The following is a 22392-nucleotide window of genomic DNA, read 5'->3' as shown; positions in this document are numbered from 1 at the left end:
CAAGAAAGTGCCAATACACTCCAATTCAGGGCATTTGGAAATAAACCCCAAAATGATTCTCCCCCCCTGTTAAGGCACTTCATGCTTTGAAGAAGCTCCTACAACTCCTTACCAACAGAGGCCTGAAAAGAGCTCAGGATCAGCTGTGAAATGCCAAGGGCCTTCAGAGCTTTCATTCAGGCCAGGACAGTAACTCCAGTTCCCTGGGGCTGTGAAGGTGACCCAGTGTAGTTATTCAAAGACAGGTAGACTGCACCATGATCCCACAATCCATGTTCATAGTGATCAATTTATTCCTTGCAGCCCCCATGAAGAACATGCCAACACACTCATCACACAAGGGTTACTTGAAAAATGCTGCACTTATCCACCAAACCAAACCCTTCCATTCCCACTTGGAGACAGCACCTGTCTTACCTCTTGGGTTCAACCTGGGCTGAATAATTTCGGTTGAAGTGAGAGTTAGCAGCTCTGGTCTGCAACAAGGACACAAATAATCTGCTTATTCTTGACATAAATTAAATATTACTACCTATCATGACATGAATTGAAGAGTCTGAATTTTTCTATTATGTTTTTCACACTTGTCAACATGCTACAAAAGTATTTTGGAATACTTGTCTGGATTGCAAATACCCACTTTTTAATGCAGAATATTTAATTTGCCTATTTGGTAACTAGAAACCAAATGCTTCATGACTTCATGAAATCAAGTGCTTGATTACACACAGGGTGTTTGCTTAGCCTCTTTTTTAAGAAAACCTCAAGGTTTATGAATTAAACAAATACTTACTTTTTGATCACAAATTTTATTCTCTTGCCCACTTGAATTATTTGTTCAAGGCAAGGGATTCCATACCAGGAGGGACTCCTAAAAGGGATGTTTTCTGGCAGCCCTTCAACATAGAGGTCAGTTGGATGAGCTTCAAATTTCTTGTATGGAACAACTTTGGGCTCACTGCTCCCCAAGGCCTTGGCTGTTGGAACAAAATACATCCAGTAACTAGACAGCAATCAAACTTCATTAAAAGCTAGTTGATACCAATTACTCAAGCTATTGCAGTTGTGATCTTAGAACCTGGGACAATGCAGGACATCTAAATCCAAGTCTCAGCACACCAAAAATGTAAAAAATTTGCCATATTGCATGATGGTCTTGCTGGGCAGTCACAATACAAGACTGAAGATTACTGGATTGCTCACTGAGGCATACTACAGTGGTTTTATCCAGAGTTTTTAGTCTATAACAGAGCATTATGCAACGTTTTATTCTAGCTCTTAGGAAGTTGACTAATTTTTCATATTGGAGAGGATATAAAAATTCACCTGGATATGTTCTAATACTAATTTTAATGATACTGCAATGGACATAAATAAGTAAATGGCTAGTTTATTCACCATCAAAGGAAAAATATCCAAATAGGAGGGAATTGAGAGCAATCAGAAGAGCTGTATATATGACTTATAATTATTTTTTAAAACTATGACTTTACTTTGTATAAGCAGTAAACCAAAACATTCTTTTTCACTCAACTGCTAGGATTTTAAATATTTGAAAAAAAAACCTGATCAAAGGTCTCATTCACTTGGATGTTCAAAGGAAGGAATGAATACAACCTTCAAGAAATACAAAGCTATAAAGAAAAGAAAATAGTGTACTCACCAAACTTTTTACAGAAGAGTTGATCTACCATCTTTCTCAGTTTGGTGACTTTGGTATGCCACTCCTCTTTTCCTGTATTTGAGACTGACACAGAACAAAAACAAAATTCCTTAATTATTTTGGTTATATTTTCAGTTGTTCAATTTACAGCATGCATAATCATCCTGCATTTTCAGGTAACACAGAAAATGCTGTGAGGAAGAAGCATGGATTCAAATTGGAACTAGAAAAAAATAAGCATTAAAAATGACATAATATTAAAACTGAACAAAAATCCACTGAACCAGTGACATCACTTCCTACAAAATACACAAGAATTACAATGCTTTCATCAGCCACCTCTGATCTGCAGTCCCACTTGGAGATGGGATTAGATTTTTGCCAGTGCATTTTCTGAAGAATTATCTTGATATTCAATGCAGAATTAGGCATGCCTATGGAATGAAAACCTGCTTACAAGGGATGAAAGGACATATAATACAAATCACTTTTTTCTTCTGAATATGTCTTTGTGACCAATAAGTCAAACTTATTGTCGAAGCTTTTTGTGAAGCTCGTACAAGACACGGGCAGCTGCCACACCATGGGTTTAGCCAGCATGCAGAAGCAAAAACCTGCACTCCATAACTGCACTGCACCAGGTTGGGCTATCAGCATAAGCACCAGTTCATGCTTCTCCAGCCATTCCTGAGCCAAACCATCACTGCCTGACTGGTTTTGTCTTGCAGCCAGTATCAGTCTATTAAGGGTTTCAGGACTGAAGCCATTCTATAAAACCTTCCTGACTAGACTGCTTCCCACAGGAATGCAAACCCAAATCATCATTTCCTCTGCCAGTCAAAATACAGGTTCCATATTCACACCATTCCTCTCCTGCTGGGGATACAAGCTAGCAGGTGCTATGGACAGAGCAGGACATAGGACGTGGAGCCAATGTCTTTTAAGATGGCAGTGGACACATGGAGTAGCAGAGGAGACAGTGAACTACTGGGAAAGAGGGAATCCAAACAGGAAGAAAAGAAAACTGAGGGAAAGGAGGCTCAGACATCTGCTGTCTTCTGTGTTCCCTGAGATGTTACTGACAGCTTCCACAGATGCTCTCTTCTCTTAGAAAGGATGCAGAGGTCACACATGACTATCACTACAAGTCAGTGATGACAAGAAATGAAAGAAACTGTTCATAATGCTGTGTCATAAAAATTGTTTACCACTGGTTTTCTTAGCTACAGGAGTTTTATGAGATTACTTTGCCTTCGTAATCAGCACAAACATATTAAATATGACTAAAACAACAGAGAAAAGGGCTAACCTGACCCAGACAAAAGTACACCTAGGGTTAAGGCTCAGTTATTAGCCTACCTACTATTTTTGTAGTCAAATTTGCTGCTTGAAGGAACAGTAGGTTATTAAGACTCAAAACACTACGTTAACTTATACTTCAGGAAAAGTTTAATTCCTGCACACATGTTAAAGACACATTTTTATGGCATAATTGCTTTGCTTAATTTATATCCTTGATATTCATCTTAGTACAGTCTTTGATATACTTTTTACAACAGAAGACTATGAGTATATAATACAACATAACGGTGTTGCACTAGTGCAAACAGTTCTGTCTATATGCTTGTGTTACTGTCTGAACTAAGGACTTCTCTGGTATTACTAAAATTCACAGTTCAACCAGGTTGAGGGTGCCAGTTAGCATTTTGGGTTTGGGAGCAATTTCTTTGCAACTGTTTTTTCAGACTTACAAGCTTTCAACACTTGGTTTAATTGGACATTTAAAAAAATGCTCTGAAGCCCAAGAAACAATAGAATTCAACTGAACAGAAAAACAAGTCGGGGAAAGATATTTACCAACCAGTGTTCGTGCAAAGGTACAATTCTTTCAAAACTTGATTCTTTTTCAATGTTAAACTTCTTTCTCCCAGTTTGAGAGGAAATGAATTCATGGGTGCAACTGGAAAAAAAAAATCTATTCCTGTAGTCTTAAATTTCCATGGTCATTTTTGCTATCTTTGGATGGGTGCTCAATGGAGACAAGACATGTAAGAGCATGAATCTCCTGAAAAGTATTCCTGATGGGAAAAGTGGATGGAATGTATTATTTTTGCACCACTATAATCACTATGTTCATCAGTGCATTTCAGTTAATCTGATTTTGGAAAATACCATATATAAGCAATTATTCCACAGTACAGACAGTTCCCAGTAAACTCTTATCAGCTGTGGAAACTGTTGCCTTTTCTCTATATCTCAACAGACTAACACCTAGCTCAAGGTTTTTCCTTTGAAAACCAGCTGAATCAAATTAATTGACAGAGTGTTAGTAACATTGGCTTGGATAACCAGTGGAAAACTGCTGTCCCTCTGTAGCTAAAGAAAATTCAAATCCAGAGGAATTATTTGCAATGTGTTATTAGTAAAAGCAAATTGTAGCCACCACTAAGACTGACAAATATGAATATCATACTGTACTTGTACAACTCACACATTTGAAAACTTACCTCCTTTAGCTGTTTTGTCCAGTGGAACATCTGTTGAATTCAGAAGTTCCTCCCTAAAAGATTTAAGATACATGCTTAACAGTAACAGACACTTTGAGAAACCAGCCTCCAGTTACAGCCTCAAGTTACTACTGAAGGATCAGAAAAAAACCAACCAAACAAAAAACGCCTCAGGGGACATCATAATTCCCAACATTAAATTCCAATTAAGACCAAAGTAGCATAAAAGCTAATTGGAACACTACTAACAAAACATTTTTCATGCCTGATATCCATATCCACTTGAGCTATAACATTTCATGGTAACATACAGGTTCCATTAAACTTAACTCTAAGATACATTTCATAAGAAACAAAGATCCAAACCAAAAGTTTAATCTCTAAAAAGCAAAACTTCAAAGCAGACACTTCGGTTTCTCAAATACATCTAGTTTTATCCACATTTAAACAAACAAGAAATTAAGCATTCTGATGTTTCTCACAGAGCCGAACTGGTTTTTGAGCTGCTCTGGTTACCACATATTACAAAACCGATAAACAGCATAAAATGATTTCTGTTAACAACTAAGACAAATTTGACAAGAGACGGTGCCAGCATTGCATGGATACTAAAATCTATGCATAGTGTCTGATTTTAAGTCAGACAAAAGGTATATCTACACTTCTTCCTCTTTCCTAGTTATCTGCAAGCATCAGGATGACAGAAACTGGCCATGTACCTCTCAAATAGGAGCAACTAGCACAGGGGCAGGGGCTGTCATTACTCCCAATTCTGACCCTGACCACTGCAATCAGCAGATTCCTGTCCATTTCAAAAACTTGGATTAGGCCCTACACCACTAAACCCCAGGAAAACATGAGCTGATACTCACTGAAGCTTCCTTTAAGCTTCAAGCAGTCTCTAGGTGCACCTTAGGTGTCCTTCATGTATGCTACCTGATCTACCTCCAGGTACACACAAGACACACATCCAATTAAACCACAGGAACCAGTAGCTATATCTTGGCCTCAAGCCTGCCCTGGGAGATCCTCTATACAGATACAGCCATAGACACTTTGATACAGCGTTCCAGCAAGAAAAAAAAATAAAAACACAAGCTGAAATTTAGGCCAAGATCCTCAGATAGCATCAAATATGCCAGTCAATGGCTTTTAACAGGTACTGCAGCTGAAGAGATTTGAACAGTACAAAGAGATCTGCTCATGACAAGAAATCCATAATATTGAAGAGATCTGTCCAGAGAACTGCCCACACCACTGTGGTGTTCTGCTGGTCTGATAAGCTGAGTTTATCAGAGTGAACATCAACTAAAAATCCCTCCTTAGTATTGCAAATGAATATATCAGTAGAAACCAGTCTGGAAGTTCTTGAAGATAAAATGAAGCAGAGAGGAGCCAGCAGAAAACAATGAGTAATGTACAGACAAAAATGCAAAGTTCCACACCTTTTAATCACAAATTTAATCCTCTCCTTTGCTAGAAGTATCCTCTCCAGCCGGGGAATGCCGTACGTGGATGGACGCCTGAAGGGGACACCTTCTGGCAGCCCTTCCACTTGTAAGTCTTCTGCAGTTGACTGGAAGAGTGAGTATGGGATAGACACTCGACCTTTTGCTTTTATAGCTTCAGCTTTGAGGAAAAAGAAGAATAAAAAGATTAGACTGGCTTGTGGCTCTAATCAAATTACCTGTTTGATATCACTCTGATAAACATTATAATTAGTAGATGGGCAATAACCCCTTAGCACATTTAAATATGCAAGCATTCATTGTTTTTGTTTTGTAGCAAAATCACTCTGATTCACAGTAAACAAGCTGCAGATGTAGATCCTCCTCTTTTCCCTTTACTCTGTAAATGTTTCTTAACAGTTAACAGTTCATAACAACTGCACCTGTTAAGAGTGAAGAGTCACACTATTTTCGTTTTGTTTAATAGTTCATTTTGAAAGATGAAGTTACCTAGACTTAATTATAAACCAAGCATGTTTCAGTTCACTAGCTCTTACTATTATTATTTGTTACTAATATTGGCTTACAAAAGTCATTAAAGCCTTGGAGGAGGGGCACACATACCTTCTTTTTCAGTGAATTCCTAAAGTTGTGGTTTATTTTAGAAATCCAAGGAACCACTAAGGAAATAAACAATACACTTCTAACACTACTGAAAAAAGCATGGCCTTACTAATGAGGTCTTTGAAGCAAATGGAAAGCAAATAACTGACTCAGCCACAGATGGAAAATAACCTCCGTGTATTTAAGTTATGAGGACCATAATCATATCAATACATGTATCAGGCTGGCAAATACTGGAGAATGACACAAGGCTTTGCAAATATGAAGAGGGCTGATTTCTTTATACTCCCAAGGGTATGTTAACTTTGTAAGCCATGCAACAAATAGTTTGGTACATTCTGTTGTTTTGCTATGGAAATTAGATGTAAAAAATTATTTGAGAAGACAAAAGCCAAGCTAAGGCCAAATTAGAGTACAGTGATGTTGTGGCAGCATTTCTGAAAGCAAAACTACTCTGGGCACCTTTTCAAGCAACTTAATGTCATGTCTAAGTGGCCCGTGGTTCAGACATTGTCTATGCAAAATGCTCTCATTAACTCACAAATGCAATAAAACAGTGTAAGTTTTAAAGCTACGTGGGTAACACACTCTTTCAACCACTTGGAACCAGAATATTTCTAGGGATGTTTATCACAAAATAGGCAAACGTTGAAAACAAGTACATTTCTTAGTACAGTTTACTATTAGTCTTGTACATATGTCATCTTAGTCTTGTATGTATCTTAGTCTTCTATGCTGATCGGAACTGTGTATCAAAGTTTTAGAAAACTGCAAGAACGGTGTTTCAATTAGACTTGGTTTCAACTGGCAAATACAAGATGGCCAAAACTGGAGACAGAGAATAGAATCATAGAGATGGACACGAACCTGAAGATGAATCTTAGCAAATAGACTAATGAAACCCTACTCAAACACATGCCAAAGGTGCTCCAGAACAATCAAAAGAGCTGCTGTGTATCACCTCAGTCCTTCATTAATGTAGATTTTTATTGCAGTCATATACCTCTTTCAAGAAATTAAAAAGAAAATTATTCTCAGCCCTGGGGGCTGTTGTGGCATGTGGTGAAAAGCGCAACAAATCCAGCAGACAAGCTCAGGGTAACAGATCAACATCACTAAAATCCAGATCACTACCAAGCATCAAGTAAGAACAGCTTCACAGGAACAGAAATCCTCTCTGTTTACGTAAGTAACTAATAACAGGTAAGTTTTTACAGGTGAGAGTCTTTATTTCTCTTAAATCAGCAAATTTTTTAGCCAGTACACTTCATAGAGCCTAAAAACACCATCAGCATCACAGTCTGCAGTGAAGCTTCTCAGATTTGGAATCTTACATGTTTTTGCATAGAAATTCTAGTGAATACAGCTTTCATTTTTATGAATTAGTCTGTATATGTAAAGTCACTAACAAGTAAACCCATTTAGTTTTCATCTAGACACAAAACTATATTTTCAGACACATCAGTTGCAATGGATTACAGTGACTGACATTGCTAAAACACTCTGGAGCTACAAAAGCCAACAAATTTGAAGAGCATTCTGGGAATTCTGGACATCCATAACTCATTTCAGTAAATGGGAGATTGCATGCCCATACAGAAAGAACTAGAGTCTGATAAGGAATTGGTTTGTGAATCAAAGCAATATTGTCATCCACAGGGAAAAGGGGATAACTTAATACCAGATGCCCTGCTATGGAAAGTCAGGAATAGCTCAGTATTCCACAGACTACACAGGAGATTTTTAGGCTGACTATGTGCAAACACCAAAATCAAAATTAAAGCAATTCACTAAGAATGATGCTCCTTTTTAGAGCAATTAAAATACAGTGAATGAGACCCTGAACTTGATGTGAGTTGCTTTCAGTGGGCTGTTTAAATGTCAGATGATAGTCACACCCGAAACATGTAATAACTCCAAATCACAAGGTCCATTCTGAAAGCACTTCCACTTTTTGTGGTAGATGAGCACCACCATTTATTTTGAAATCTTTGCTGATGCTGTTTTAGTCTGTGATACTGGGACATAAAATATATCTACATGCAGCATCTGGAAACAAATTCCAAGGTCTAACATGTCTGATCCTTTTTCTTTCCAAGAGCCATTAACATATAATTTTTGCTTCACTGCAAATCAGTCATAATCAGACAGGAACAATCAATGAGTGGCAACCTCTCCCTAGAGCCATTCTAACAAGATTCTTTCATGTAAGAACTCGGTGTAATTACAGAAAAAAGGACAGCTCTCTCAAATGTGGTTGCCTAAGACATGAGCATGCTGGAGTTCCAGGAAACTGAACAAAACTAGTACCAAGTTTTGCACTTTGGTGCCAAACGGAGACACTCCATTTTGAAATTACTCTGCTAATCAAAAAAGCTACTTTCCCCAGTTTTACGTCTTTTAGCAGTATTTAACCCTTTGGTGCTGTCAGTTCAGGTGTACTCCTGAGCCAACAAGATACAAGCCAAAGGGCTGTCACAGTAAGAACTAGAGGCAATGGTTTGGAATGGTGTGTAGCACATACCGTATTTTTTTTCAAACAGCTCTTCAACTTGCTTTCTCAAGTCTGTAATTCGTGCATTCCATTTCTCTGCAAAGAGAAGGACATGTCAGACTACAAACAAAACTGAGGATCTCTTGTAAAGTCTGTGTTACCAATGAAATATGCAGTGTGCTTTTACTGCTCACTTGCATACAGGTGACTGCAGAGTACAGTACAGGCTATACTTTAAAGCAAATGGATATGTTCAGGAAAAAAAAAAAGTACAGAATAAATTCTTTAAGATTACTACGAATCTTGTATATTAAATCAAGTTAAAAAAACCACAACACAAACCAGGCTAAAGTAACTTCCAAAACTGGTTTCTCTTCGACGGATCAGTCAGCAGCTCTCATAGCCATCAGGGGTAAAGGCAGTTTGTAGCTGCTGTTGATAGTTATCTAAATTTGTGTGCTGAAAAGCTTAATTATTGAAGATTGATAAAGCATACAGTGAGTACATGGAGTTGTTTTGGTGCAAATCTGTATAACTATCTGGGTCAGGAGGCATTGTGCCATCCTCTACCTTAACCCAGCATTTCTCCAAGTCCTGGTGTTGCAAAACATCCTCATAAATCCTACTTCTGAAAGAAGATACAGACTGCAAGACAGAAGTTATCCAAATCCAGTCCTGTGTTACATGGACAACTGGATTAAATGGTAGAATTTTAACACTTATTTTCCTGCCTGTGACAGAGCACACGTTTTCACTGCTTTTTTGTACTATCTCAATGCTTTTAGGAAAATTCCACAACTCTTTTGTAGATGTTACCAGATGTCGTCTGGTCTTTTAAGAAAGAATTAAGCAAGTGTACTTACAGCTTATTTCTTACTCCAAAGACTTGAATCTAGTAACTACAGAGGTCAAAAAATGACGCCATTCAAGCTATGACACTTCCAGTTGTCAAAAAATACTTAGACAAGATAGAGGACTGAATTTTGAGTCTCTATCAAAAGGGACTTAAATATTCATTCTCAGACCAATGTACACAGCTTTGGTGTCCATATTTAATCTTTTTTTTTTTTAATGTAGCTTCATGGATATCAACAGAACAGAATGCTTTAGATGTAGGCAAGAATTAGACCTTTTTTAACAGGGAAAGGGTATTTTGGCATGCTGCCTTGCATCCACACAAACTCTTCATTCTAGTTACCTGGCAGATTTTGAAATTACATTCTTGTGGATAAATTTATACAATTACTTCTGCCACCCCTCTACTGCTACCCTGTACTGCACAGCTTCTTATGTGATAAACACATTGTGAGCTCAATGTTTTCTATTCCTGTGTCGCTTTCTCCTTACAATATTCCCTCCTTTAACTTCAGATATAGACCTAGATGAAGCTCTCTCTGATTTTAGCACAACCACCAACTGCATTTTCTGTTGACCAGTGGAACAATGGATTAACAGCAGCTTTAGCAGAAAAGCCAGGAAAATATGAGCCAGAACTGGCTGGTCTAAAGGGGAAACCCTACTTTACTCCACAGAGCTGGTGAACACACATGGACAGTCATGGAGCAAGGGTTTTAAAAGGCATCTGTGTGACTCAGGAGTGGAACTGAGGAAAGCATTAACAGTTGAGATCCTGTCAGTTCGTCAAGCTCTAAGGCAGACTCGAGAAATGATCTCCTCTAAAACTCAGGCTGTTTTTTGTTAGAAGGAGAACAGGCAGAAACAATGTCATACCATATTACAAACCAACCATATAGAAGCATACAAATAATACTGAATATTGGTGGTTGCACAATTTTAGGAGACACTGCTCCTACCCCGACTGTTCTCCTACATAAGCCATTAAGCTATCAAGGCTTCATTTTTCTCAGTTTCCAAATCTCACTATCACTGGTCAAATATACCATGTGGATCTTTTCAATCTCCTACTTTCATGTCCCTCTCCCTCCAATGGAAACACTACAGGGATTCATAATCAATTACACATTACAGGCATTTTTGTTTGGAATGGTGAATACACAGAGAACAGGAAACTGGAAAAAAAAATCATAAACTGGCTCACATTTTGGTCAGCACACTGTTTTTTTGGCTACTTTTATACTTTATTAGTAAATCGAACAACAGAGATATTTAAAAATTCAGAGGGATTATCAGGTAACCAGTGTGATTTTTTAATCTGATTGTCAGCATTACTAACCCCTTGGATCCTGACCAATTACTGTAAAAACATTCTTTCATCACACACTTTGTGCTCACATAGCAAAGTTAAAGACCTATCACAAAACTAAGCTCTGTTTTAGTAACCATCACAAAGCAATTTAGTTTTCCTGTAGGCACCAAAAAAACCGGTGGTTTCCTTCTATTCCTCCATAAACACCTTCTGATACACCATCCCAGTTAAATAACAACCCTGAAAACTTCCCCCGTTTGTCCACAGTCTCCTCAATTTATCCATTCTCTGCTCCTTTGGATATGTTCCAGATAACATCCACTACAGCTGAGGAAACCTGCACAGTGTACATACATTGATGCTCAGGTACTAGGCACTCTACTATTCCCATATCCATGCCATAGAGTACTCCATGGGGAAATAAAACAGAAAACACACAACTCAGCATAGAAAACAGAGAGCAACTCTAAGCATGCTGCAAGCTGGTAAAACCTGTGCTCAACAGTGTGCCAAAATGGGGAAAAAACATACACACTTCCCATCACTGTCGTAGTCAGACAACAGCTAGGGGGACTTTATTCCCCACTAAAATGGTTTAACACAACTGTAAGACACAACTTGAGGCTTCTGACCTTTTTATAAAATTTCTTAAGAAAGCAAAAGAACATGGAAAGTGATTTTTACTGACAATGTCAGTTCCTTTCAGCAATGATATTTTTTAACCTCAAACAGCTGGTTCAGATTTTTTTTGAAATCCAACCTCCCTTCCCAGAGATTATCAAATTCTATCAAACATTTTAATAGACATTTGTTACAATTATTTTGTTTTTCTGTCTCCACAAAACTAAGAGCACAGTTCATTATTCACCCTGTTTCTCAGGCCACTTGGGCTACCTGATCAATCAATCAAGACATCAAGGAAGTCCCTCCAACCCAAACATCTCATTGCTGTTATGTAAAATACTGAAAGTCCTTATCAGATGAGACAGATTTCTCTCTCAAGCATCTATACCCCCTTTCCAGTTTTCTGAGTGCATGTGCCTTTGTCATTCTGCAGAATGACAAAGCTTCTCGTGATAGAATTAACCACCTCCTTTCTCCTGTCCCATTAGCTAATATTAGACTTGGTTATCAAAGGTGCAAAGTCTTCTGAAATATCCGAACACCAGCACTGAAACTACGAACAGTTGCTATTTTTTCCATTAGAGAAAATGAAGTATCTTTCTCTGAAGCTTCTCACATTCATTTTGTGTTTTAAACAGACCTGGAAACACTATACAGAAATGCCACTTTCTGTAGGTGAACCCCAAAGTGAACATGAGGGGTAATAACGCCAATACAAAGTAGGAAACCCAGGAGTAAAGATGTCTGAAAAACCCGTGAGCTGTAAATCCCTGTAATCTAAGTGCAGAGTGGGTGGTTTAGAACAAAATTTTCTTGAGAATAGCTCAGAGCAATAAACTAAGTCAACTCAGAGCAACAGTGAGCAGATAAGCTCTGAGATGCTCTTAAACTGGTGTTTCAACATTGCAAGCTCAACTAAAATTTTTATTGCCCTAAAAGCTAATTACCTTTGCTCTACATCTCTAACCAACATCACTCTTCATATCTCTTACAAAAACTGTTGTCACGCAAAGCTTAAATGCTGTTTTCTGCTGAGAGAATATATATAGGGAAAGCTTTGCAAGAGTAAGTGGTAAGTATTGTACTCGCCAATGCCATTATGTTCTCTGGTAGCACCCAAAAATAATGTTAAATATGGAAGTGGCTACTAGTAGTAATGACCTTAAAAGACGACAGCTCACAATACTTTATTATTTTGGCTGAAATTAGCATTAAATACATGTTTCATACAATACAAATGTCAGAAGGAGATCCAAGGGGACTTTTCAATTCACCTCAAATTCCAGAATTCCTAAGAAACATCTCAAATAATGTGCCAAAGGACATATTCCAGACTGCACAGAACCTTATAAAAGCAGACAGATGAATGGGCTACACGTCCAGAAACCAAAATAAACCAAAGAATTAAGGAGAGGTAAAGGACTTCCAAAATATCCCCAGGAAAGCATCTTTGACCAGAGTAACCACGGCATGTGGATGCATTTCTGTGGAGAAATCTACATAAGGAAGCATGAAAGAACACCACCAAAAAGATCCCAACTTTCTGTGTGTCCATTCACGTGCTCACTTTGAAGAACAAAAAGGAACAGAGGTAGCCGATGATGATGATTATACTCCTGCAATACATCTAAAAAGAGCCCTGGGCTCTTAAATGAATGCTTGCACAGCTGTGTCTCACTCCTGCAACATGACATGGCCTGACACCTCTTCAGAAAACCAAGCAGAGAGAAAAAAAATTTTAATTTTTTATCTTACCAAAATTGAATTCTCCAACTTTTCTTCTCTCAGAATTGCCAGCTTCATTAGTCGACTTGGTCCTTTTTCGTCTCTTATATGAGGGCATATAGTCATCATCATCTTAAAGAAACATAAAAATTGAACACTGGTTCAATGTCCAGACAACTCATGTGCAATGCTGGAACTGCTTTGAATTTCAAAGCTCTAATGCAAGTATTGGACTGGGCTTATCAGGGCACTAAACTGTGCAACACATTACTTATGTGAGAAACTTTAGAAAGCTCCTCTTCCTACCCCTGTAGGAACAACCTGTGCAAGACGGACTCTGTAAGGCACAAGATAGCAAAAAGCACAGCTGCTTCTGTACTTCCTAAGGAAAACAACATTGTGTTTTGAAACATGACTGCAAACCTCACAATCATAAAATGACCATGCAACAGCAAAAGGAAATCAGGAAATAAACTGTGCAGATATTGACTACATTTTTTTTATCTAACTGGAAGTAGTACCCTTCCACTAGAAAGTCTCGCAACAACAGTACCTAAGTTTTGTCTTGAAGAGCTCAAAGGTGCTAAAACCAGTTTCAAAACACTGTAAAACTAATGGACACAAATGAAAACTCATGTAACAGGTCAACTCCACCTAAAACACACACAGATGGACAGACAGGAAAACTGCAAATGCAGGAATTTTTGCGTGAGCTGCTACTCAGCCAGTCACTTCTCAATCCAACCCTATCCTCCTTAGGTTCCTGAGCTAGGAAGACTGTCCAATTCCCAACACCTGCAACCTTAATGGAAAATGAACCATTTCAACAGACAAAGACAATCAATTTCACATAAAGAATAGCAGGTACCCAGGTCACTAAGGGTATAGTTCACTTTGCAAGAATAACATGACATATTGACACACCTTGTACCTATGCAGTTGTATTATATTCCGTCAGACAAAACCCCTCCAGATCATTTTTACTTTTGCGGAAAGACTTTTACGGATACACAGAACTTAATGACTCTTATTACCTCTTCTGTTGAGGTAATAAGAACTCTTCTGTAAGAGTTACTTTATTGCTGGATGACAAAAAGGTAATAGTAATGCCAGAAGTGTCAGCTTCTGTCCTAAATGCCCCTGCCTATTTCCTAGATTGCTAATTGGGTGGTCTCAATCCTAATCGAATTCCAGAAACAAGCACTGCAAAGCCACTCGCAGAAGTGCTGTAAAGCAGTCACAGGACATGTAATCCACAAACACAAGAAACAGAGCTGACTCCCAACCAAGATCCTACACTGAAAACAACAGCAACACTGGGCAGTGGCTTTAGTGCCATTCAGATGAGAAAGGCAAGTGGCAAGTGTAAAGGTTTTTCTCTCGTATTTATCGCTATGAGGCAAATAAATTGAGGCTTCACTTATGCCACCTGTGACACAGCCCTTCTGTTCTGGTACAGTTCTTCCCAGAAGCGAGTGTTCACCAGAAATTTTATATAACTACAGTGTGCTTACAAAACAATGTGTTGTTCAGAATGAATGAAAGTTATAACATCCTGTGTGTTCAATGAGTATTCTTCATTACCAACACTTGAAATGAACGTGAAAGATGCAAACTGCTGCCTGGCATCATTTCAAAACCAGCCCAGGAAGTCCAATATCCTTCAGCATATTGTAGCTTTATAAAACTTCTGGACTAGATCTGTTTACCAAGCAGTGCACAATCCAAGCTGCAGTCAACACTGGCACATAAGTCTGTTTATTCAGTGACAAGTAACCCAGGCACTGGAAAGCATTTTTTGAATATGCCCAACAGACTGAAATCAATGAACCACTGAACTGACCTTCTTCATTGGAGAACTCAACCTCAGAATCCTCACTTGTTTCTGACGAGTCATGCTGGGAGGAAGCTGAAAGGGGAAAACAGGGCTGCTGAATGATGGACACAGAAAAGGGTTTTCTAACCAAACACTCCACGATTCTGCATTGAAACTAACATTTGTCAGAGAAACCCCTGCCACTCACTGCAGGCAACAAAAGCAGAAGCAAAGATATTTTACCAAAAGCCTTGAAGCAATTCCAGACAAGGGTAAGGAGGTGAGGATTACACTTGCTAAACCACGTGTGCAGCAGTGCAGAGTTGGTGGCAAGGACAGTAGGAAATCCCTTGTTCTTGGCTTAGAAGGATTAATACAATCATCAATATTTTTCTCTTTGTTATCAAGGATTACTGAAAATATAAACAAAGGCTGTGTGCCACCACAGATTAGGCATTTCTTTACCATTTACACAGCCTCTGGCTGTTGCACTGTAATGACCACCATAACAGGCTGCAAGGCCAATAATGAAACACGAGAGGGAAATTCATGATCACAAAGGCTTTTGTTGAGGCCATGTGCACCAACAAAACAAACAGGATTAGGCCTATCAACACTCGGTGTGAGAAACAGCAATTTACATTCAACTGCAGTAAAGTTTAAAAAACTACAGGCAGCTAGATCAGAAACTATACCAACATTAAGCAGCAGGGTATGAAGGAACGTGTTTTACTTATTCTGGCACAGTAATGCTGCACTTGTGCATTTTCAAGAGCATCTGTTTTCAGATCTCCGTAAGATGGAGTATGATATCGCTTTGGGAGCAAGTTGGAAGGAATCTCTGCTTCAAAGGCCCTTCACGTGATGTTGTCTATAGTAGACGTTCAGCAGCATCTCCTGAGACACCTTAACTGGAGTATATTTGAACTATGTCAAACAGATCATCCCGTCCATGGAAAACAGGGAATGATGTTTTGCTCTAATTCCGAGTGAGTGCTGGGTAGATAACTACCAAATGCAAAGTACAACAACCAAAAGAATTAGGTGGTCTTTCTTTTAGTAGACATGAACATAAAATACAGTCATGTCCTAGTTACAGAGGCCTGGACCTGTTTACCACTATGTGGGTATAACCAAAACTCTGTATTCTACACCCTCTGTGTCATTTCTAATGGACTGGTAATAGTGGACCGTTTGCAGCAGCTGTCCAGGGCACACCTGACACCTCAGGCTACAAACTGGGTGTTGAAGAACCCTGAGATGCAGGTGAGTGATTTTTTGTCTTCACACCAGTGACTCAGCTGTGGTAACTCCCCTCCAGGGAGGCATTAGCACCTTCACACCCAGCCTGAGAGGGTCATCTCTGCTATTGGGCCATAAGGGATGGGCATAATAGGCAGCTGCAATGACCTAGGCCATCAAAGATTCCAAAAATATCCCAGGACTCACAGAGTTAAATCACCCATTGTGAAACTTCCTGCCCTGGAGGATGTACTAGGCATTCCCACCTGAACCTGAGAATATATAATCCTCCAGCTTTGGGACTTCTGGTACCACTCTTCGGATCCAGAGGAGGACAAGAACTTCAACAGGACTCTGACTGCCACTCTCCACAAGACGGCAGTCATTACTTCTGCAGAACTGCGACCATCATCTGGACCAACAGGCTTCCTTTCCTTTTACTTTGCACCCGGGGGGGCCACGTGGTAACAGCAAATGAACACCATTCGCTTCTTGTCACAGGGGGCTGGGTTATACAGCTGCCTTTGGGGGGTAAAACTAGTTTTTGCTCTATCATTCTATTTATTGTAATCTTTTTAGTAAATTGCAACTCTGACTTGTAATCTGTCTTGAGTTGGGTTCATTTCTCCTGCCGGTTTACTTTTAAACCAGCACAGGTCACAAAAATAACTGTCACATCAACTGACTGCTTAGAACACTTTGAGAGCATCAGAAGAGTTTAAAAAAAATAATAAAAGATTCTAGCATGCCCCAGAGTGGTGTGACTTGAGAGATGAAAACAAAACCAAAATCACAAATGGCAACCTTGTGGAAATATGAAAAGAGAAATGTGGTTGGAGAAGAAGTACAACTCCAATTAAGATGACACCTTTTCAAATATTTCAGTAAAAAAATCCCAACCGATTACATTAATTTATTCTCACAAAAAACATTTCACATCTCTGATCTTCTAACCGTGTTTCCACATCTGTTCCTTCACTGCAATCTGAACACTGGTGGCTTCCTTTATACATATCAGGTAAAAAACATCTACCTGATTAGGCTGTCTACTATAAAAGTAGACAGATGAATGGGCTATATGTCCAGAAACCAAAACAAACCAAAGAATTAAGGAGAGGTAAAGGACTTCCAAAAAATCCCCGGGAAAGCATCTTTGACCAGAGTAACCATGGCGTGTGGGTGCATTTCTGTGGAGAACTCTACTTAAGGGATCATGAAAGAACACCACCAAAAAGATCCCAGCTTTCTGTGTGTCCATTCACGTGCTCACTTTGAAGAACTAAAAGCAACAGAGGTAGCCTATGATGATGATTATACTCCTGCAATACATCTACAAAGAGCCCTGAGCTTTTAAATGAATGCTTGCACTGGTGTGTCTCGCTCCTGCAGCATAATATCTTTTTATAATACCAAGCAGAGAGAAGAAATATGCTTTACTGTAGGGGTGGTACCCTTTCAGAAGAATTTGTAACGAGGAGTTAGAACTTGTTTTCCCTAAGGTAGTCCCTCCTGCCCAAGAGTACACTTTAAAAAACAACTGGATGTTTTCCCTTCCCTTCACCTTTTGCATTCCAGAGAAAAAGCTGCAGTCTCTCTCTCTGGGCTGAGGAGAGAGAAACCCTCATGGGTGTTACAGGCCATGCTGGCGGTGAGCCTGGGGGAAGGAGGCCAGAGAAGAAAACAAGCCTGGCAGAGATCAGGAGGCAGGAGTTTCTCAGGCCCAGCATTTTCCTCAGCTGGGGCAGATTTTGTTTTCTCAGTTTTTGTGTTCTTACCTTGGAAATAAACCTTTTTTGGGATCGTTCCAATGCCTTGGCATTTTGGGGGGATACCTGCGTGTATCTCACTCTACACTTACCAACATTGCACTCTTCCGCTTTTCTTCTCCCAGAATTGTCAGCTCCATTAGTTGACTGGGCACTTTTTGGTCTCTCGTTATGGGGCAGATAGTCATCATCATCTTAAAGAAACATAAAAATTGAACACTGGTTCAATGTCCAGACAACTCATGTGCAATGCTGGAACTGCTTTGAATTTCAAAGCTCTAATGCAAGTATTGGACTGGGCTTATCAGGGCACCAAACTGTGCAACACATTACTTATGTGAGAAACTTTAGAAAGCTCCTCTTCCTACCCCTGTAGGAACAACCTGTGCAAGACGGACTCTGTAAGGCACAAGATAGCAAAAAGCACAGCTGCTTCTGTACTTCGTGTTTTGAAACATGACTGCAAACCTCACAATCATAAAATGACCATGCAACAGCAAAAGGAAATCAGGAAATAAACTGTGCAGATATTGACTACATTTTTTTTATCTAACTGGAAGTAGTACCCTTCCACTAGAAAGTCTCGCAACAACAGTACCTAAGTTTTGTCTTGAAGAGCTCAAAGGTGCTAAAACCAGTTTCAAAACACTGTAAAACTAATGGACACAAATGAAAACTCATGTAACAGGTCAACTCCACCTAAAACACACACAGATGGACAGACAGGAAAACTGCAAATGCAGGAATTTTTGCGTGAGCTGCTACTCAGCCAGTCACTTCTCAATCCAACCCTATCCTCCTTTGGTTCCTGAGCTAGGAAGACTGTCCAATTCCCAACACCTGCAACCTTAATGGAAAATGAACCATTTCAACAGACAAAGACAATCAATTTCACATAAAGAATAGCAGGTACCCAGGTCACTAAGGGTATAGTTCACTTTGCAAGAATAACATGACATATTGACACACCTTGTACCTATGCAGTTGTATTATATTCTGTCAGACAAAACCCCTTCAGACCATTTTTGCTTTTGTGTAAAGGCATTTACCAAGATCAGACGGGATCGGGTATTTTCGGGGTGGTATGGCCATAACGTTTGGCGTAATAAACACTTGAAGAAAAGTACTAAGATCAGTGTTTACAAAGCCATAGTGCTGTCTACTCTTTTATATGGTTCCGAATCATGGGTCATCTACCGCCACCACCTGCAACTCCTAGAATGCTTCCATCAACACTGCCTCTGTACAGTCCTTAACGTCCACTGGTCAGATTATGTGACCAATACATCTGTTCTAGAACAAGCAGCAGTCACAAGTATTGAGGCCATGTTGATGAGAACACAGCTGTGCTGGGCAGGGCACGTCTCCAGGATGAAGGACCAACCACCGCCTCCCTAAGATCTTGCTCTATGGTGAACTGGCCACTGGCTGCTGTAAGAGAGGAGCCCCGAAGAAAAGATACAAGGACTCCCTGAAACAACATCTCATCCTTGGCCATATTGATCACCATAACTGGTCTACTCTCCAATCAGGAGTTCTGGAGACACATCATCTATAACACTGCTGCTTCTTTTGAGAATACATGCAGAATCACTCTCGACGAGAAAAGACAAGGTAGAAAGAATCATGCCTTGCAGAATATACCACCTAAGGAGTGTTTCTGCTGTGCCTTTTGCAATCGGATGTGTCTATCTCATATTGGCCTTTTTAGCCACCAGTGTGGTTTGTTAACAAATGTGAATAGAGCCTTTCCCAAATCTTCGTTCACGAAACCCAGCCATGATGATGATGAAAAGCCTTTACGTGTACACAGAACTTAATGACTTATTGCCTCTTCTGTTGAGGAAATGTAGGAGTTATTTTATTACTAGATGACAAAAAGGTAATAGTAATGCCAGAAGTATCAACTTTGTCCTAAATGCCCCTGCCTATTTCCTAGATTGCTAATTGGGTGGTCTCAATCCTAATCGAATTCCAGAAACAAGCACTGCAAAAGCCACTCGCAGAAGTGCTGTAAAGCAGCCACAGGACATGTAATCCACAAACACAAGAAACAGAGCTGACTCCCAACCAAGATCCTAGACTGAAAACAACAGCAACACTGGGCAGTGGCTTTAGTGCCATTCAGATGAGAAAGGCAAGTGGCAAGTACAAAGGTTTTTCTCGTATTTATCACTATGAGGCAAATAAATTGAGGCTTCACTTATGCCACCTGTGACACAGCCCTTCTGTTCTGGTACAGTTCTTCCCAGAAGCGAGTGTTCACCAGAAATTTTATATAACTACAGTGTGCTTACAAAACAATGTGTTGTTCAGAATGAATGAAAGTTATAACATCCTGTGTGTTCAATGAGTATTCTTCATTACCAACACTTGAAATGAACGTGAAAGATGCAAACTGCTGCCTGGCATCATTTCAAAACCAGCCCAGGAAGTCCAATATCCTTCAGCATATTGTAGCTTTATAAAACTTCTGGACTAGATCTGTTTACCAAGCAGTGCACAATCCAAGCTGCAGTCAACACTGGCACATAAGTCTGTTTATTCAGTGACAAGTAACCCAGGCACTGGAAAGCATTTTTTGAATATAAAAATGCCCAACAGACTGAAATCAATGAACCACTGAACTGACCTTCAAGAGTGACCTCGACCTCAGGATTCTCACGTGTTTCTGACGAGTCATGCTGGGAGGAAGCTGAAAGGGGAAAACAGGGCTGCTGAATGATGGACACAGAAAAGGGTTTTCTAACCAAACACTCCACGATTCTGCATTGAAACTAACGTTTGTCAGAGAAACCCCTGGCACTCACTGCAGGCAACAAAAGCAGAAGCAAAGATATTTTACCAAAAGCCTTGAAGCAATTCCAGACAAGGGTAAGGAGGTGAGGATTACACTTGCTAAACCACGTGTGCAGCAGTGCAGAGTCGGTGGCAAGGACAGTAGGAAATCCCTTGTTCTTGGCTTAGAAGGATTAATACAATCATCAATATTTTTCTCTTTGTTATCAAGGATTACTGAAAATATAAACAAAGGCTGTGTGCCACCACAGATTAGGCATTTCTTTACCATTTACACAGCCTCTGGCTGTTGCACTATAATGACCACCATAACAGGCTGCAAGGCCAATAATGAAACACGGGAGGGAAATTCATGATCACAAAGGCTTTTGTTGGGGCTGTCAGAGACTGAAGTGTTCGATGATTTTTGCATTCTCGGAGACTTTTGCAGGCTTTTGACTTTTTGATAGGCAACTGGGCCCATCCCCCCTCCTCCAGCGCAGAAGATGTGAAGCCCCGAAAAGGCGGGAAGAGCCGAGCTTGCAGGCTTTTGACTGTTGCACTGTACCTCTGATGGCCCATGGGAGCCCATCTCCCCCGCCAGTCGGGAAAAGGGCGGGAACCAGGCCAGACACTGCAGCTCTTGGGCAGGGCCCAGGGAGAGGCTGGAGGCTGGAGGCATGGCCCGTGACACTGACCATGGATATGATAATTCATAACTTCTTGGAGTGTGGGGGCTTCCCTCCTTCACCCCCAGCAGATCAAGGCCACCACTTCAAGTGACAGACATGGAAGCTGCAACTATCAAGTTTCATCGCTGGACCCCGTGGGCGGTGACTATGGACATCTGTCCACTCTCAGCTTTTCTTTCCCTTACTCTCCCTTGCTCTTATCCTGCCTTTCTCTCCCCTATGCATTTTTCTCCTCCCCAGAAAAGTTATGACAGCACCCAAAAATGTTAACTTACCTATTGATTCAAAATTGTTAAAATAAATCTTATCAATATATGTTTTCATACACCGATTATTTAGTGTCGTTTTGCTTTAATCCACCCCAAAGGAATTTTTGATAAAACCTGGGTTACCCCCTCCCGCCTCTTTTCCTGGGGCGTGTCATAACAGGGGCCATGTGCACCAACAAAACAAACAGGATTAGGCCTATCAACACTCGGTGTGAGAAACAGCAATTTACATTCAACTGCAGTAAAGTTTAAAAAACTACAGGCAGCTAGATCAGAACCTATACCAACATTAAGTAGCAGGGTATGAAGGAACGTGTTTTACTTATTCTGGCACAGTAATGCTGCACTTGTGCATTTTCAAGAGCATCTGCTTTCAGATCTCTGTAAGATGGAGTATGATATCGCTTTGGGAGCAAGTTGGAAGGAATCTCTGCTTCAAAGGCCCTTCACGTGATGTTGTCTATAGTAGACGTTCAGCAGCATCTCCTGAGACACCTTAACTGGAGTATATTTGAACTATGTCAAACAGATCATCCCGTCCATGGAAAACAGGGAATGATGTTTTGCTCTAATTCCG

The 22392-nt window shown here is 39.9% G+C and overlaps 1 protein-coding gene across 2 annotated transcripts in view; it reads right to left on the bottom strand.

Moving 5' to 3' along the window:
- The window catches only part of GTF2I (general transcription factor IIi), an 87785-nt gene that overhangs the window by 18294 nt on the left and 47099 nt on the right, over positions 1 to 22392 (bottom strand). For both annotated transcript variants that reach the window (XM_018076722.2, XM_029961335.1), the window contains 10 exons: positions 20709 to 20771; positions 18169 to 18270; positions 15096 to 15161; positions 13283 to 13384; positions 8767 to 8832; positions 5616 to 5799; positions 4171 to 4223; positions 1664 to 1747; positions 794 to 977; positions 418 to 476 (listed from right to left, as the gene is read on the bottom strand). In XM_018076722.2, coding sequence (XP_017932211.2) covers positions 418 to 476; positions 794 to 977; positions 1664 to 1747; positions 4171 to 4223; positions 5616 to 5799; positions 8767 to 8832; positions 13283 to 13384; positions 15096 to 15161; positions 18169 to 18270; positions 20709 to 20771 — 963 coding nt within the window. The remainder of the gene's footprint in view (positions 1 to 417; positions 477 to 793; positions 978 to 1663; positions 1748 to 4170; positions 4224 to 5615; positions 5800 to 8766; positions 8833 to 13282; positions 13385 to 15095; positions 15162 to 18168; positions 18271 to 20708; positions 20772 to 22392) is intronic.

Source organism: Manacus vitellinus, unplaced genomic scaffold, assembly GCF_001715985.3.
Source record: "Manacus vitellinus isolate BGI_N305 unplaced genomic scaffold, ASM171598v3 scaffold_32_pilon, whole genome shotgun sequence".
Taxonomy (NCBI): Eukaryota; Metazoa; Chordata; class Aves; order Passeriformes; family Pipridae; genus Manacus; species Manacus vitellinus.
This window is presented reverse-complemented; position numbering and strand designations above follow the sequence as displayed.